At 46.6% G+C, this 17467-nt stretch overlaps 2 protein-coding genes across 6 annotated transcripts in view; both read right to left on the bottom strand.

The window, feature by feature from the left end:
- CARM1 (coactivator associated arginine methyltransferase 1) overlaps positions 1-753 on the bottom strand; it is a 39172-nt gene extending 38419 nt beyond the window's left edge. The window contains exon 1 of one of the 2 annotated variants that reach the window (XM_083593467.1): positions 429-753. In XM_083593467.1, coding sequence (XP_083449593.1) covers positions 429-582 — 154 coding nt within the window. In that variant the 5' untranslated portion in view covers positions 583-753. The remainder of the gene's footprint in view (positions 1-428) is intronic. The other variant, XM_083593466.1, reaches the window with a different exon arrangement.
- Positions 754-3556: 2803 nt separating this feature from the next.
- LOC310752893 (protein HIDE1) lies at positions 3557-16882 on the bottom strand. Of its 4 annotated transcripts, none has more exons than XM_083594044.1 (8): positions 16663-16882; positions 13466-13789; positions 11254-11307; positions 10907-10999; positions 8503-8527; positions 7758-7812; positions 6455-6492; positions 3557-4120 (listed from the first exon to the last, which is right to left on the bottom strand). In XM_083594044.1, exons 1-8 carry the CDS (start codon positions 16709-16711, stop codon positions 4114-4116), a joined length of 645 nt encoding a protein of 214 aa, XP_083450170.1. In that variant the 5' UTR covers positions 16712-16882; the 3' UTR covers positions 3557-4113. The 4 variants fall into 4 exon arrangements, with proteins under 4 accessions (XP_083450170.1, XP_083450169.1, XP_083450168.1 ...); XM_083594043.1 differs by having other exon boundaries at positions 7769-7812; positions 16663-16881; XM_083594042.1 differs by lacking the exon at positions 3557-4120 and adding an exon at positions 5662-6157 and having other exon boundaries at positions 7769-7812.
- Between the last annotated feature and the right edge of the window lie 585 nt (positions 16883-17467).

Below are 17467 nucleotides of genomic sequence, written 5' to 3'. Positions count from 1 at the left end.
CTGCGTCCCCCCCGGAAAAAAGCCCTGCCTGGCACCTCAGCACATGCCCATCGTGGCACAAAACATGCAGACTATCCCTGGGATACAGGGCCGGCTCACCCACGAGGCAAGGCGACTGCCTCAGGCGGCAGGACCCCAATGTCGGCGTTTCATCCCAACCCCGTTCCTGAGGCACCTCTTCCCTGACCCCCTTCCTTCTCGGTACGGGGAGAGTTGGAGGAAGAGTGAGGCGGCGCCATTCCGGGGGGGACCGAAGTGCCGGCCCCCGTCACTGGAAGCGTGGCGGAGGTGCGGCACTCTCCACATGCCCAGAGGCACCGGTGCGGGCCCTTCCACGCCCCAGTCATCCATTCATCCACCCGTCCCTCAGCCCGAGCAGGCCCTTTCCCCCCGCCCGGCCACCTGCCCCGTCTCTCGCCTCCACTCACGGCTATAGAGGGCGAGGCAGGCGGCGTCGGGCCCCGTGCGGGCCTCGAGGCGGAGCGCCTGCTGCTCCTGGTGCCGCTGGATCTCGCCGTTGGCGTCGCCGATGGTCAGGAGCCGCACGCCGGGGAAGACCGACACCGACGCCGCCGACGCCATCTTGGCATCCCAGGCCCGACCCGCGGCCGCCGCTGCTGCTGCTGTGAGGGGCGCCGAGGAGGAGGCGCAGCAGCAGGAGGAGAGGCCGGAAGCCGCGCCTCCTGAGCGCTGCCGCTCAGCCAGTGGGACAGCGCCCCGTGCGGGCGGCGGTGGAAGGAGCTCGCCGCGAAGGAGCCAGTGAGCGGGCGGGGGAGCGACAAGGGCGGAGGAGGGCGACCCCTGCCGGCCGACAGCGGGGACAGCGTCCGCGGGGAAAAAGCGGGCGAAGGGGAAACAGGAGAGGTTAAAGGGCCAATGCGATCGTGCGCGGCATTTCCGGATCCCAAGCGCGGCGGCAAAATCCTCCATTGTACGGGGCAAGGATGCAGTTGGCATGCATTGCAATTCATGGGCAAACTTATTATTATTATTATTATTATTATTATTATTATTATTATTATTATTATTATTATTATAATATCCTGCATGTGCGGGGCAAAAACAGAGTGGGTATGCATTGAAATGGCAAACTCTGTAGTTGTTCTTGTTGATTTATTTATCCCTCCCCCCCTTTTCCCTGACAGGGACTCAAGGCAGCTTGTAGATAAAATGGGAACAACTAAAAACATAGAAAAGAAAACAACTATCATAAAAAAATTTAATCATTAATAAAATTAAAATCATATATAAATATAAAAAACTAGTCAAGCAAGTAGGAGCACAGAAGAGGTTGCTTTCCCTTACAGTGCTTTTCAAATAAACTGCACTGCCATAAAGAAGTGGTGGCAGAAGCTGTGGGATTGAATAATAATAATAATAATAATAATAATAATAATAATATTTTATTATTTACATGCCGAGCTTCTGGCTGGGTTGCCACAGCCACTCTAGGCGGCTCCCAACAGAATATTACAAACACAATGACACATTAAACATTAAAAACTTCCCTAAACAAGTTCCTTTGAGAAGTCTTGTCATAGACTGTAATGGGACCTCCAGGTTCAGAGGCCATATAGGGCAGATGCGCAAGGGGCCGCTTTGCGTTTTGGTTTTCTTAATCTTACTTATTCCCTGCACTCTATAATAATAATAAAGTTCAACAAAAAAGATAGATAAAGATGTTATTTATGTATTTATTTATTTATTTATTTACTTACTTACTTACTTACTTACTTAATGACAAGGTTCATACTCCCCCCCCCCCCAGAAGCTTAACAGAATGCAGAGGCAACAGAGGAGCTTTTCCCTCTGGAAGGATGGATGGGACAATCAAAATTTAAAAATAGTGTTGCCAGGAAGCTAAAAGCAACCCCTTCTGACATGCTGCTTTGCCTGTATGCAATGAGTCCCCTCCTCCTTTCCCCTGCAAGGAAGAGCACACAAACATACAGATCCCCCACTGAAGTGTTACAGTCCCTGCGCAGCTTCATTCTGCAAAGTGGTTGACGTGGCCACCAAAGCTTCAAGGAGATGTTTGTAGCAGGACAAAGAAACCGAGTATGGTGTGAGCAGAAATAAAGTTGCACTGTGTGGAGGAGAGCAGTTCTGGAAATAGCAGCAGAGAACTGAGAGCAGCAGCTGTTCTGAGACCAAGGAGGTTGAAGTCTGAATTGCCCGGTGTTGAGAAATATTGGTCATTCTCCATTTCACTCACTTCCTGTTGCATCATAGTTTGCAGCGCCAGAGCGGGGAAATCTGTAGTGGCTTAGAATGTGAGACAGGGACTCATGGTTCAAATCCCAACTGCAATAAAACTCTCAGGGCAACCCTGACCAAGTCAGTTCTCTCTCAGCCTAACCTGCCTCACAAAGCTGTTGTGAGAGGGGAAGCAGTATGCATGCCACTCTGAGTTCCTTGGAGGAAGGGCAGGGTAAAAATAAAGGAAATAACAAGTAAAGGGGGATTGAGCCCATTTATCTGTGCAAATTAACTGACCAGCATCATTCTTGGTATCTGTCTCCATTCGTGGACCTCGCTTAGGCTGAATTTCAAGATAATTCCTCCTTGCACCATGAGCCCTGAAAGCCAACTTATAGGTAAATGGTAAAGGTATGGTAAAGGACCCCTGGATGGTTAAGTCCAGTCAAAGGCGACTATGGGGTTGCGGCACTCATCTCGCTTTCAGGCCGAGGGAGCCGGCGTTTGTCCACAGACAGCTTTCCAAGTCATGTGGCCAGCATGACTGAACCACTTCCGGTGCAACAGGACACCGTGACGGAAACCAGCACAGAAACGCTGTTTATCTTCCCACCGAAGTGGTATCTGTTTATCTACTTGCACCGGCGTGCTTTCGAACTTCTAGGTTGGCAGGACCTGGGACAGAGCAATGGGAGCTCACCCCGTCACAGGGATTTGAACCGCCGACCTTCCAATCAGCAAGCCCAAGAGGCTCAGTGGTTTAGACCACAGAGCCACCCACATCCTGAAATACCAACTTATAACACCATAAAAAGGGAAAGGGACCCCTGACAGTTAAGTCCAGTTGTGAACAACGCTGGGGTTGCGGCGTTTGTCCGCTCCGCAGACAGTTTTTCTGGGTCATGTGGCCAGCATGACTAAGCCGCTTCTGGCGAAACCAGAGCAGCGCACGGAAACGCTGTTTACCTTCCCCCCGGAGTGGTACCTATTTATCTACTTGCACTTTTTGGCATGCTTTCGAACTGCTAGGTTGGCAGGAGCTGGGGCCGAGCAACAGGAGCTCACCCCGTCGCGGGGATTCGAACCACCTACCTTTTGATCTGCAAGCCCAAGGCTCAGTGGTTTAGACCACAGCGCCACCCGCATCCCATTATAACACCATAGGTAAAGGTAAAGGGACACCTGACCATTAGGTCCAGTCGTGGCCGACTCTGGGGTTGCGGCGCTCATCTCGCTTTACTGGCCGAGGGAGCCGGCATACAGCTTCCGGGTCATGTGGGCAGCATGACTAAGCCGCTTCTGGCGAACCAGAACAGCTCACAGAAACACTGTTTACCTTCCCGCAAGTGTGGTACCCATTTATCTACTTGCACTTTGACGTGCTTTCAAACTGCTAGGTTGGCAGGAGCTGGGACCGAGCAACGGGAGCTCACCCCGTCGTGGGGATTCGAACTGCCAACCTTCTGATCAGCAAGTCCTAGGCTCTGTGGTTTAACCCACAGCGCCACCCGCATTCCATTATAACACCATAGTTACTCCTTAATGAGCTGGTACATTCCTTGGCAGTGGTCAGTAGCCTTTCCTCAAATATAGCTGCTTAAATAGAAAGGCTCAGAGTGACACACAGATGAGCTCCACTTTCTTTCTGGGATGTTTGTGTGCGTTAGAATATGCTTCTCATTTTCATTGAGACAGAAAACGGCTTCAAGAGATTATGCTGAAGCCAAATACATCTGCCAAGCTGCTTGGTCCATCTTCTGCCCCCATACAGGTTAAAAAAGTAGGTTTTACACTGGAAAGGGAATCTAAGATACGGAGGAAGGAGAAGTACAGCTGAAGAACGCAGAGTCACCGCTGCTGTTGTCACCAGAGCTCAGAGCCCCCCTTCTTGGCGTCAGATGTCCTAGACCTCGCTCACTTCCTAGCAAGGCAAACAAACAGAATTTTAAATCCAGAAACACTCCAAAAGAATGGCACCTTCTATCTGGATTCAAAACTGGATGCTGCAGACTGCAAACTGGGAAAGAGAGGAATCTCCACGGTCCCTGCAGCCCAGATTTTGTGGAGCCCCTTGCTTTAGGATGCTGCAATGTTGCGCTGCATCCTGAAATTTTTTTGCAGTATATGCCTCTCCATGTGACTCTCTCAAGAAGTGCATGCTGTTTGAGAACATTTGCATTTATTTATTTATTTAATATCCCACCCTTCCTCCCAGAGGGGCCCTGGGCAGTATAAGAGGCCTGCTGAATTAAGCCAAAGGCCCATCTAGCCCAGAACTCTTTTCACAGTGGCCAACCAGGTGCATACAGGAATCCTGCAAGCCAAATCTGCTCACAAGAGTACTATCTCCAACTACAATTGCCAGCAACTGGCATTCAGAGGTGGGCTGCCTCCGATAGTGGAAGTAGAACACCGCAGTGGCGGCTGGTGAAAGGTAAAAAGGTAAAGGACCCCTGGATGGTTAAGTCCAGTCAAAGGCGACTATGGGTTTTGCGGTGCTCATCTCGCTTTCAGGCCGAGGGAGCCGGCGTTTGTCCACAGACAGCTTTCCGGGTCATGTGGCCAGCAGGACTAAACCGCTTCTGGTGCAACGGGACACCGTGACAGAAACCAGAGCGCATGAAAACGCCGTTTACCTTCCCACCACAGCAGTACCTATTTATCTACTTGCACTGGTGTGCTTTCGAGCTGCTAGGTTGGCAGGAGCAATTGATAGCCACACCTTCCACAAATTTGTCCCCAGAGTTCCTTAGCCACTGCTGGCATTTCCTGTGTGCAGAGTGCAGCAGGGCGGCCTTGGGTCCCCAGGGGCTGCTGGACTACAACTCCCATCATCTTTAGCTACCAGGACTAGGGATGATGGGAGTTGTAGTCCAACAACGTCTGGGGACCCAAGGTTGAGAAAGGCTGCAATAGGGTATGGCAGCAGATTGGCAGTAGGGCATACTCTCCAACGTTTTCTCACCCAAATCCAGAGCATACCCCGCCCTGCTGCCACCACACCCCACCCGCTGCAGTCACCCTACCCCACAGCGTTGTTCATGTTGTTGCCTGTTGAGGGAAGGCAACTGACTAATTTACATGTATGCAAGTGAAGGATCAGTAGTAATCATCTTAGCCGGACCAAAAGAGCAACCTGCCTGATGGACCAGTTTGCCTGGCAGAAGAACAGTTGACAAATTTTATGCAAGCCACTGCAGATACCAGTTTCTTCTCAGTAAGAGCTTATGCCACAATAGATATGTTCATTAGTCTTTAAGGTGCCCCAGAATGCACTATTGCTTTTGATCCTGGAAAGTTATTCTCAATTTCCCAGTGTTTTTAGAAGGCAAAGCAAAACACTTGGTTGCAGGCACTTAAAGAAAGTTTGAGGATATGCGATACAAATGCTGCTGTTTTCAGCAGAATAAAAACAAAAACTGTTCTTTTTGTCTCAAACATGCAAATGTGCAGGCAATTGCATTATTTTTGAAGGTTAAGTCACCCAGTTTTTATTCATCTCCTTCCAGTCTTGCCACAGTCCCAGAGCTGAAGAACTGTCAAAGTTCATCCTTATTGTTCCTACTTTTCCCAAATCAGGAATTCCAGAAATGGATGGAATCGGCAACATCTTCCCCACCTTCACATGACCCAAGTTCCGAATGTGTGATTGGCAGTGGAAGAGAACTTAGAAAGGTGAAGATGGAACTTTGTGATGGCAGGGACGAGGAGACTGGCCAAAAACGCTCGATGAACTCTGTTTCTGTTGATGATCTGAGAGGAACAACTTGCAGTGTATGGATGTCAGGGAGGAAGATTATCAGAGAGATCCTGAGCCGTGTGATCAAGCGAAAGGTCATTCTGATCCTCTAAAAGTACAAAAATCTGGCTTTTCCACAGAGCAGCGGGATGAAAGTCTTGTACCTGTAGCTGACGAGATCCAAGCACCGTTGTTCTCTATAGCTTCCTGGTCCGTTTTCTTGCGAGATAAAAATGCCAAGATGGAGATAAATTAAGGAGACAAAAAATACTAGAATGTGGAGAGCTAAACCATGGGAATGAGCTCTACATAACAGCCAAATCACCATTAAATTTCTCTCTCTCATGATACGTTGGATGCCATAACATATATCCTTGCTACCCAGCTCTTTTTGTGACTGCCTTAGGGTTATTCCTAGCCATGGAGAGACTGCTTTATAATAGCCCACAGACTCTCTGATCTCAATTCCTAAAAGCAACTAGATTCCAACTTCTGGCTCCCATGTTAACAACTTACCATTGTAATAGTGTACATGGAGTTATCAAAGGATGTCTCTGCGGAAGAAGCAGCATGAACAAGGTTACTTGATAACTGAATAAACTTTAGTTACACAAATGTCTTAACATCTAAAAGCAACCAAACAGCACTTGTAATATCTTCTTTTCATTGATCATGTGGGATCACACAGAATCAAGGAAGTTATGATATGTAGTGGTAAGATTATCAACACCAGCTCTAATTCTTTTTCAGTGAACTGATGGGTGTAATCTTGTTTGTTCTTTCAGTGAAAAAAAAGGGAAAGGGGGTTGAAAGCATTCAGTACAAATGAATTAAAAAGTTATTCTGCTACTTTACTTTCTGTCCCTCCCTTCTCTCTGGACCTTTCCACTGTCAGCACAGCAACATAACATAGGAACAAGGTTTCTCTTACAGTAGTCTAAAGGTAAAGGGACCCCTGACCATTAGGTCCAGTCATGGCCGACTCTGGGGTTGCAGCGCTCATCTCACTTTATTGGCCGAGGGAGCCGGCGTACAGCTTCCGGGTCATGTGGCCAGCATGACTAAGCCTCTTCTGGCGAACCAGAGCAGCGCACGGAAACGCCGTTTACCTTCCCGCCGGAGCAGTACCTATTTATCTACTTGCACTTTGACGTGCTTTTGAACTGCTAGGTTGGCAGGACTGGGACCGAGCACCCCGTTGAAGGGATTCGAATCGCCAGCCTTCTGATTGGCAAGTCCTAGGCTCTGTGGTTTAACCCACAGCGCCACCTGCGTCCCTACAGTAGTCTAGAGATGCCAATAATAGGAATGGAACATAGTATGTAAAATGCCCGCATCTCCCCTGTTTGTAGAGTATGGCTTTGGGCTGGAGAGAACTTGTTTTGCTAAGGCAAAGCTTTCTTTTTTCTGGGCATTGGGCCATCAACATGAACAGTAGTCCTTTCCTCCTCTGTTCCTGGCTTTGTCTGCTTTTAACTGGGCCAGACTCATTTTTCACCTGTATTTCTTCAGTTCCTGATGTAAATAATACGTTGCCAATGATAAGCAAACCATCACTTGCAAAATCTGGGTTGTGATGCAAAGTGAATGGGCTTCTCTCTTTTGCATGCCAATGAATATAAAGTTGCATAGCCCTGCTCAGGAATAAGAGCACAACCGATATCCTTGACCCCACTGCTGGGTCTTGTCCCAAGCTCAGCATTCAGGCGGTATTTGTGACCACTGATCTTTCTAGGATGATGCTTCACCTGCCTCTGATACACAAATGCAAACAGAAGCAGCCACGGAAAATGTGCAGTCACACGTCCTTGGCACTTACATTTAACATACCTGTGGTGGGGTAGCTTGTTTCTGTCCAGCAGGAGTCCAGTACCCTAAGCAAATAAAATATATATAACTAACGGGAATATTTTGCAATTCTGCAGCACTTGTTAGCTCTCCCAAAGAAAGCTGCTGAGAGTTACTGCCTACATTAGTTTCCCGCCTGACTAATTTATCCTAATTTATCAGGTTTGATTTATCTTTTCAGGCACAAGGACAAGACTCCGTATAGACAAGTGGATTTCAACTCAAGCAAGCTCTGCCCTCTGCTGCATGGAGTGTGGTGATCGCTATAAGCAAGGCTGCTTGTTCGTCCTTCACTCTTTCTAGGACAAGTATCTAATATAACCCCTTTGTGTTCCATGTTCCTTTTCTATTGTGCCAGGATAGCTCAGTTGGTTAGAGCATGGTGCTGATCATGCCAAGGTTGCAGGTTCAATCCCTGGACAGCTGCATATTCCTGCATTGCAGGGGGCTGGACTAGAGGATCCTCAGGGTCCCTTCCAACTCTACAATTCTTTGATCGTCAGCCCTTAGCTGGGGAAAACGTTCTTCAAAGCAAGCCCCTCAGGAGAAACATCCACAAGGGGAAAGCTACTCTCTGCCTCTGCCCAGATAACTCCATACTCTAGCCAGGCACAGGTCTGCCCCGCTGCACCCCCCGACTTTCAGGACACATCGGAAATATTTCACCTCGACCAAAGTTTTTTGAAACTGCATAAATGGGGGTGAGCTCCTCTCACCTTTGCTTCTTTCTTCTCTCTTTAACTAGTAAAATGGGAAGAAACAAGAGGGAAGTATCAGAAAAGGAAATGCAGTCCTGTCATTATTAGGCACTCTGAGGGTACAAAGTCCCTACTGCTTGTGTCCAGTTGAGGGTTGCAACTTTAACAACAACAACAATTTTATATGCCCCCCATCTGACTGGGTTGCCCCAGCCACTTTGGCCAGCTCCAAACAAAAAATAGTAAAAGCACAATACAACATCACACACTAAAAACTTCCCTGAACAGGGCTGCCTTCAGATGTCTTTTAAAAATCACCTAGCTGTTTATCTGTTTGAGAGGGCGTTCCACAGAGTGGGTGCAAGCACCCCAAAGGCCCTCTGCCTGGTTCCCTGTAATTCCTCTTCTTGCAGTGAGGGAACCGTCAGAAGGCCCTCGGAGCTGGACCTCAGTGTCCGGGCTGGACAGTGGGGGTGGAGATGCATGCCATACTTATGGCATACGTCACGCAGCTTGTGACCCTCTAGGAGTTATAAATTTCCTGCCTTTTACCCCCATGCACAACAATGGCTTCTCTTACCGCCCTGCAGATACCTGGGCATACATTGCTCTGTCCTTGCAGGCCCCTTCATAGCCAGCTCTAGGCCTTATTCCCAACAGAGATCCAGGAGTTTCAAGTGCATGCACCCAACGAGAGGGGTTGTTGGTGTGTGCAGCAGCCACGCTTCCCTGCCATCTGCACATGCTTTGGCAATCCACTTCACACACTGGCCAGATGTGGAAATGGCAAGGCATTCTTACCTCGACAAGGATTAACTAACCGGATACATAGCTGTCAACTTTTCCCTTTTCTTGCGAGGAATCCTATTCGGAATAAGGGAATTTCCCTTAAAAAAAGGGAAATGTTGACAGCTATGAACCGGAACTGTGTCAGCAATGTGAATACTAAGGTGAAACTACTCAGAGGTGGCGTGTGGTGAAATTTTTCGTAGGAGAACAGATAGGGCCTCAGGCACCAGGCCTCCCTCCCTAAGCAAGGTAGAAGCTTCCCAGGCTTTGGGAAGGAGGCACCAGACTTTAAGACTTAAATACTCTAATTTACCAGGAACATTTGTGGGACTGGCCTAGTCAGCCACGTTCACCGACTGCACACCACTTCTAGTAAGAAACTGTACCTAGTGCTTCCTGCGACGCTATAGGACCCTTTAGCATTTCTGAGGCATTGCTTTCCATAATTGGCTGGAAGTGGATTGAAAATGGTGTTTCTACATGGCAATTAATAATAGAACTCTATTATATAGTAATGCTCAGGCCCATGGCCAGAACACTGCTATAATATTTACTCAGAAGTCAGTCCCATTCAGCAAAGGTCCTCTTCAATTTTCCCTTTAACTAGAAGCTTCCTCTTTGCATCTTCTGTCCCTATAATAGCCCCGTTCAGCTAAATTGTTCCTTAATTAGTCAGTTCCTGTTCGCTGCTGGAGTGGGGGCTAATTACTGGTCTCCTCTCTGCAGCTAAAGTTTTTTTTAATTGAAATTTGTTTTTGATTGAAACAAATATGGGGAAAATACACAATAAAGAAAAAAAGATGCAAAAAGAAGTATTCACATATTCTACACATATACACAGACATGGTAGCAGTTTTGGTCCATAAGAAAAAAACCTCAGAAATTTATAGTTGGATGATATCTTTATTAGGACCAACCAAAATGTCACAATCTGGTGGCAAGCTTTTAATCAGGAGAGATGTTACAGGAAGCAAGGGATGAGGAGGAGGAGGATACTAATATTCATTTTCTTTTTAAACACACAGTTGCAATTAGATGAAACAGTGTTTTTTAAAAATGAGTTATTTCTTTGGCTGCAAAGAGGAAACCAGTAATTCAAATATTCTGCCTCTCTGCATAAAAACAGTACGGTAACTGATTAATTCAAGGCCAATCTCACAGTGAGTGGGAAGGAACTAATTACAGAGGTTACAAGGAGGAAACTTCTAATTAAAGACACAGTAGCACTAGAAAGACATAATAGTGCTGTTCCTGCTCATACTGTATATTATTACTAAAGAAAAACATCGGTCTGCAATGGGCTGATAATGATGTAATCTGGATTCTCTATTTAAGAAAGTAATTATCTTTCAGAGCAGAGAGAATATAAATATTTCAGATATTTTACAGCAAAGCTTGTCTAGCAGTCTAACCCCTCATCCAGTTTTCCATCACTGTCGCGTATTGTGCACTCACGGTTAGGGACTGTTTCGGCAAAATCTTTGTCGTCAAGTAATATACCAAAAGGCGACAAAGTGAAACAGGGTCTGTAAGAAAGTCCTAGAGGTCTCCAACCTAGGCTAGACCTCATCCTTATTGGCCAGTGCCCTTAAACAGGAAGATTAGACATATTCATTTTCTGAATTCCACATACAGCGTCTCAGTGCAACTGCGGCCACCAGCAGGATTACAGCCAGAAGCAGTACTCCAACCACACTCAGGACAACGGGGAGAACCCAGAATGGACCTGGAAATGGAGGCAGCAAGTCAGCTACAGTTAATGCAAGAGAACAAAGCAAGAAAATACAAATCTACTTTTCTGGAGTGTGGAGCAGTGTGTGTATATGTGTATTTGTCCTCTTTCTCTCCCCTATCCTGCCCCAGGTAGGCTCCAAAAGGCCTTTTGGCTGCACTTCCATGCATCTTTCCCCAAACATTTCCCCAGCAGCCCTCTGACACGTTTCCCAAACGCTCACTGCTTATCTTCCCTTTAGCGCCTACCTTTTGAATCAGATCTCGGCTGAGCTGTTGGAGGGAAAGTGGTCAAGCTGGATGCTGAAACAAAAAAGGAAAAGAAGAGATGACCCACCCCTACAAGAGCCAAACAGGGTCTCCAGGAAAAGAAAAAAAAGGGGCTTCCAGATAATTAAAAGATCCAATTTTTCTGTTGGCACATTTGGTACATCAGCTTCTACATATTCTGGCTTTTTTTTCAGTCATGGATTACAATGATCTCAGGCAGGCAAGCAAGCCCCGATAAGAAGTAATGAGTCTCCGGCAGTTTTATGTATGTTTATTTACAAAAAAAAACACATCCAGAGCATGGCTTCTCGCCTGCTCACATTGACGATAGTTGGTCAGTCTGAATCTTTGCCCCTCCCACAGCAGGAAGGACGCCAAACTCCCGCCCTTCCCCTCTGGCCCTTCTGTTGTATTCTGATCTTATCCAGTCTCCTAGAACAGGGACTGAGAGGCTGGCCTTCCCCCTCCCCACTTTCACTTGACACAGTCTCAGTCCTCTGCTTATCTGCTGATTGCCTAGCAACACTCTGGCTGCCTCCTAACTCTCCCGCTTCTTGAGAACTAACAGTGTCTTCTTCAGGAAGGGGCGGGGTCGAACTGCCCCTTCTCGGCTCTGTCAGCCAGCTCTCATCTGCAGAGTCTGTCTCTCTCTCTCACTTAGCTCAATTTCTGAGCCTGACTCTTCCCCTGCGCTGTGGTGAGCCACGTTCCTGACATGGGTATTGATTGCTATTCCACTGCGCGTGAGTCACACCAGTGGGCAGAGCTTGACAGAATGTCTCCAGGTTGCGTTTTCCTGCCCATCCTCAAAGTCAGTCCACCCTGGACCTGCACTACCAATTAAAATTTATACAAAATTTATACATACACTGTCGTGGTGCAACGGTTAAAGTGTTGATCTAGGACCCATTCAGCCACAAAGCTCACTGGGTTTCATAGATCAATTTAATCTTTCTTTACAGCTTGTTTGTGTTTCCTTTCTGTCCCATCACCTTCCAGGGAGAGAAATCATGATCCTCAGCATACTATCTAGACTGCCCAGCACTTCTAAGAATACCAGGCCAGGGTTTGTATGTTTTTAAGAGGAGGGCTTAGGAAATGAATCAGTGGTGGTCCCTTTTAGGGCTCCAACAGGTTTCCAAGTTTGTCAGGTGCTAATCGCAGGCCCTGACCAATATTGTGAAAACCCTGCCAGAGCAAGGGATATCCCTACCAAGGTATAGCTCAGTTGGTAGAGCATGAGACTCTTAATCTCTGGGTCATGGTTTTGAGACCATGAGTGAAAGATTCCTGCATTGCAGGGGGTTGGACTAGATGACCCTTATGGTCCCTTCCATGAGTCTGTGATTCTGTGAACATATTCCCAACCTTTTCCCTATAGCAGTGGTTCTCCAAGGTTGTGGCACGCAACACTGATGTGGCAGAAGGGATGGCAAGTGTGGTGGGGAAGATTCATGGATAATCAAAGAAGCATTTTAACACTTCAGTGCAGTATAGTAACCAGGCATGTCCAAAAGTCTGTTTCGGGGGCTGGTCGGTTTAATCCGGCCTACCTATCGAGGTTATTTCCTGGGATAAAATTGTAAAAAACCTCAACAAGTTCAATCCTAAAAGCACAACTTTGGTTGGCCCTCACGGCCCTTCACTTCATCAAATCTGGCTCTCTTTGAAAAAAGTTTGGACACCACTGGAACATATTTTTTATTATTTTAGTTGTGTTCTATGTTATAAATCAAGCATTGCTAGGAATTGTGTCCCCCCCCCCAGTGTATTTCATTCATATATATATTTGTTGTGGCGCAAGCAAATTTTTATTTTGAAAGTGTGACCCGGGGGGGGGGGAGTTTGGGAACCTCTGCCCTAGAATCCAAAAGTCAAGACTCTCACCATACTCTGTAGACCAGGGCTTTCCAACCTTTTCATGCCGATGATACGTTTTAGACATGCATCATTCAGTTTTCCTAGCAAACCGGAGGTTAAACTAACCCATTTTCAGCCCCGGGAGGAGCAAAGGGAGCGTTCACACAACACACCTAAACACTGCAGCTGACACTCTAACGTGTCACGACACACAGTTTGAAAAGCTCTAGTGTAGCCTCTACAATGGGGTATGATGCTGGTCATGGCTTGCAAGCAGTGCGGGTGCAACCAATCCCCCAAAATGAGCTCATTTAGCTTTGGTAGCACTCACCTTCCACTGTAATCTCAAGGAGGTTGCTAAACTCAGACGGTTTCAACGCACTTCCATTGTAGACGCCAAACTGGCACTTGTACTGCCCTCCATCACTGCGAGTGATGTTCTCCAGAAGGAAAATAACTTGGTGCTGTGCTTCTGCGGCATGCACAACCTGCAGCGGCTCCCCGTGGCTCACCTTGAACAAATAAAACAAGGCATCCTTGTACTGTCTGGGTGCCAAACAAGCAATCTTAATGGAGTCTCCTTCGTTGAGTGTGTCGGAAAGCACATCCAGAAAAATAAGTGGAGAGGGAAGAAGGCTGGAAACCACCCAAGAGCCTGAAACAGCACAATGGAAAGAGTGAGGTTTCAATAATAATAATAATAATAATAATAATAATAATAATAATAATGCAGTTTCATCAGTAACGAGGTGGTACTTTCAAAAGGCACAGCCAAGTGATTGTACGAGTAGGAATCTGCTGAAGCAATGCTAGTCTTTCCTACAGCAGATGTGGTATAGATGTCCACCTTGTCTTGATCAGTTTTTGTGAGCTCTCAAATCATGGGAAAAAAAAGAAAAAACAGGCATAAGCATTATGGTCAAATTTTCAGAAAATTCAGAGCTGGTGTTCTTAGACTGGGTGGGTGGGGTGGGGTGTTCTTTGGGTGCTTTCAGACTGGCTGTCTAGTTAAGGCTGTTTCCACCTTGGGCAATTACTGTGGAATAACCAGCATTTTTGGGTCGTGGGTGGTGCTGTGGGTTAAACCACAGAGCCTAGGACTTGCCGATCAGAAGGTCGGCGGTTCGAATCCCCGTGACGGGGTGAGCTCCTGTTGCTTGGTCCCTACTCCTGCCAACCTAGCAGTTCGAAAGCACGTCAAAGTGCAAGTAAATAAATAGTTACTGCTCTGACGGGAAGGTAAATGGCGTTTCCGTGTGTTGCTCTGGTTTGCCAGAAGCGGCTTAGTCATGCTGGCCACATGACCCGGAAGCTGTACGCCGGCTCCCTTGGCCAGTAAAGCAAGATGAGCGTCGCAACCCCAGAGTCAGCCATGACTGGACCTAATGGTCAGGGGTCCCTTTACCTTTACCTAACCACCATTTTAAGAGGACATAAGATAATGATAAAAACACCCTGCCTCAATACTTTTCCTGTCAAGCTTCTGTTGTCACCCTACTTTCAAGCTCAGAAAACCCAACTTTCATGTATCAATACAAACCTCTTTCTTTTCCCTTCTTGTTCAAATTCTTTCACTTTATCTGTCCACTGAAAATTTTAAATAAAATATAAATGTTTGGAATTGCCTGCCACTCAAGCCTTTTTCCTGCCCTTTGCTCTGAATGCTGTAACTTCCCCTTTCCAACAATTACTACATCAGAGGGGCCTGTTCTTGCCCTCCTTTTCTGCTCAGGTCTTCAAGTTAGAGAAGCAGTACAGCAAACCAATAGACCCCACCTGGAGTCCTGCGTCCAGTTCTGGGCACCACAATTTAAGCAGGATATTGCCATGCTGGAATGTGTGCAGAGGAGGGCAACGAAGATGATGAAGGGCCTGGAAACCAAGCCTTATGAGAAACGGTTGAGGGAGTGGGTATGTTTAGCCTGGATAAGAGAAGACTGAGAGAAAAGAGGACAGCCATCTTCAAGGGCTGTCACGTGGAGGATGGAGCTAGCTTGTTTTCTCCTACTCCAGATGGTTAGACTGGAACCAATGGCTTCAAGTCACAAGAAAGGGGATTCTGATCAAACATCAGGAAGAACTTTCTGGCGGTAAGAGCTGTTCGACAGCGGAAGGTGGTGGGCTCTCCTTCATTGGAGGTTTTTAAAGACAGTTTGGATGGCCATCTGTCAGGGATGCTTTAGCTGAGATTCCTGCATTACAGGGGGTTGGAATAGATGACCCACAGAGCCTAGGGCTTGCCAATCAGAAGGCTGGCGGTTCTAATCCCCATGACGGGGTGAGCTCCCGTTGCTCGGTCCCTGCTCCTGCCAACCTAGCAGTTCGACAGCACGTCAAAGCACAAGTAGATAAACAGGTACCACTCCGGCGGGAAGGTAAACGGCATTTCTGTGAGCTGTTCTGGTTCGCCAGAAGCTGCTTAGTCATGCTGACCACATGACCTAGAAGCTGTACGCCGGCTCCCTCGGCCAGTAAAGCGAGATGAGCGCCGCAACCCCAGAGTCATTCGTGACTGGACCTAACGGTCAGGGGTCCCTTTACCTTTAGGGTCCCAATTCTACAATTATATGATTCTAACCATTCTATAATGTAACTGCACAGCAGAATCGGTTCAGCTCCACCACAAAATTGGCTACGTATGATGTTGTTGGGCCCCTGGAGGCCAATTCATAATTCTTCCCCTTACGTTGCGAATGCCAGAGCAAAATTCACACTATGCTTGCAAGCTTCTCAGCTTCTGAAATGAGCAGTGAACCTACTTTGCCCTTCTTGTGTTTCTAACGTCATTTTAAGAACCTATCCAAATTTTGGCCTTAGGGAAAAGCCTTCCCTAAGGCTTTTTAATATTTATAAAATGCTTTAGTTATTTAGAAAGCTTTTTAAAAATAAAAGAAAAAGTACTGATGTTTTGCATTAATGCTTGGGCAAAACATCATCATCAAAATTATCATCAAAATTATATAAACAGGAATCAGCTGTAATATATAAACAAGAATCATATGAAACATGATAGAGATGGTAATGTTTGGTTTTGTGCTCTTGCACACACACCTTACAAAATTCCCTGAAAGTGTGCAACAGGGCACTATCCAAAACTGAATATTATAGAACACTATCAAAAATTCCAGCCTGCTTTGTTTACTTATGACCTCTTTCCTTGTCAGATATGAATTTGTTATTTAGGCCACAATTGTGACTACCCGTGTTTTCGCGTAGCCTCGTTTCCTCTTCTAATCTTTTTTTTTTTTTAATTGAGCATTGCAGGCTGTTTAACATCAAAGAATGTTTCCTCACCTTCAGCCCTCCTCTTTGTAACAGGTCTTCTTAGAATCCCATCCAATGGTTTAGTAAGGCCAAAGCCTACTCGAAAAGTCAACATCTCAGTGTAACATTGACAGTAAGTTGCCTACCGTACAAACTAACACCTGGTTAGTTTTCCCTCCCTTCATTTTCCCCCCTCTCCCTTTGGGGTAGCCATCAGAAAGTCCTTGCACAAAAGAAAGCGTAAAAAAATAGCAGAAAACATACCAGCTAGCAGAAGAAAGAGAATTTTCAGATCCATGGTTTTGTGGAGCATTTTGTATCTTTTGTAAACAGAGATGGAAAAAGCCAACTGTTCATTGCAAATTCCTTTCAAGATGTGAAAGAACAAAAAAAGAGAAGACAATTTGCTTAATGTGGAGTTTCGCCACCTAAGGAGGAAATTGCAATCTGTCCAAAGTTACAAGACCTTTCAACTTCCTGTGTCGAATAGGACCTCTCAAATCCATTGCCACAACAAATGCACAATCACTGGTTGCTTTGTAACTACTGTAATAGCTTCCCTATTGTAATGAGTGTCCTGTCTAGCCCTGCAGAACCCAGAGTGACAATGAAACAGGGTGCCATGGGCAGAGATCCAGCACTGTTTAGCATACGCAACTATACCTCCCATGTGGCATTAATGACAGGATTTGTAAGCGAAAAGACAATGGGAAGGCTTTCCCTATTTGCCTCCCTTACTGCAGAGGAATATTTCAGGTCATTGGGAGAGTCAAAATGACTTCAGGATTGCTCTCCTGTACTATTTCAGACACATGGGCTATATATTTAGATATGTGTGCATTTATGAATATTTGTGTGGGTTAAACCACAGAGCCTAGGACTTGCCGATCAGAAGGTTGGCGGTTCGAATCCCCACAATGGGGTGAGCTCCCGTTGCTCGGTCCCAGCTCCTGCCAACCTAGCAGTTCGAAAGTACGTCCAAGTGCAAGTAGATAAATAGGTACCGCTCTGGCGGGAAGGTAAACGGTGTTTCTGTGCACTGCTCTGGTTCGCCAGAAGCGGCTTAGTC

Source organism: Podarcis filfolensis (genome assembly GCF_964270895.1).
Source record: "Podarcis filfolensis genome assembly, chromosome: 17".
NCBI lineage: Eukaryota > Metazoa > Chordata > Lepidosauria > Squamata > Lacertidae > Podarcis > Podarcis filfolensis.
Note: the sequence above shows the minus strand (reverse complement) of the source record. Positions and strands in the feature narration are given on the sequence as shown.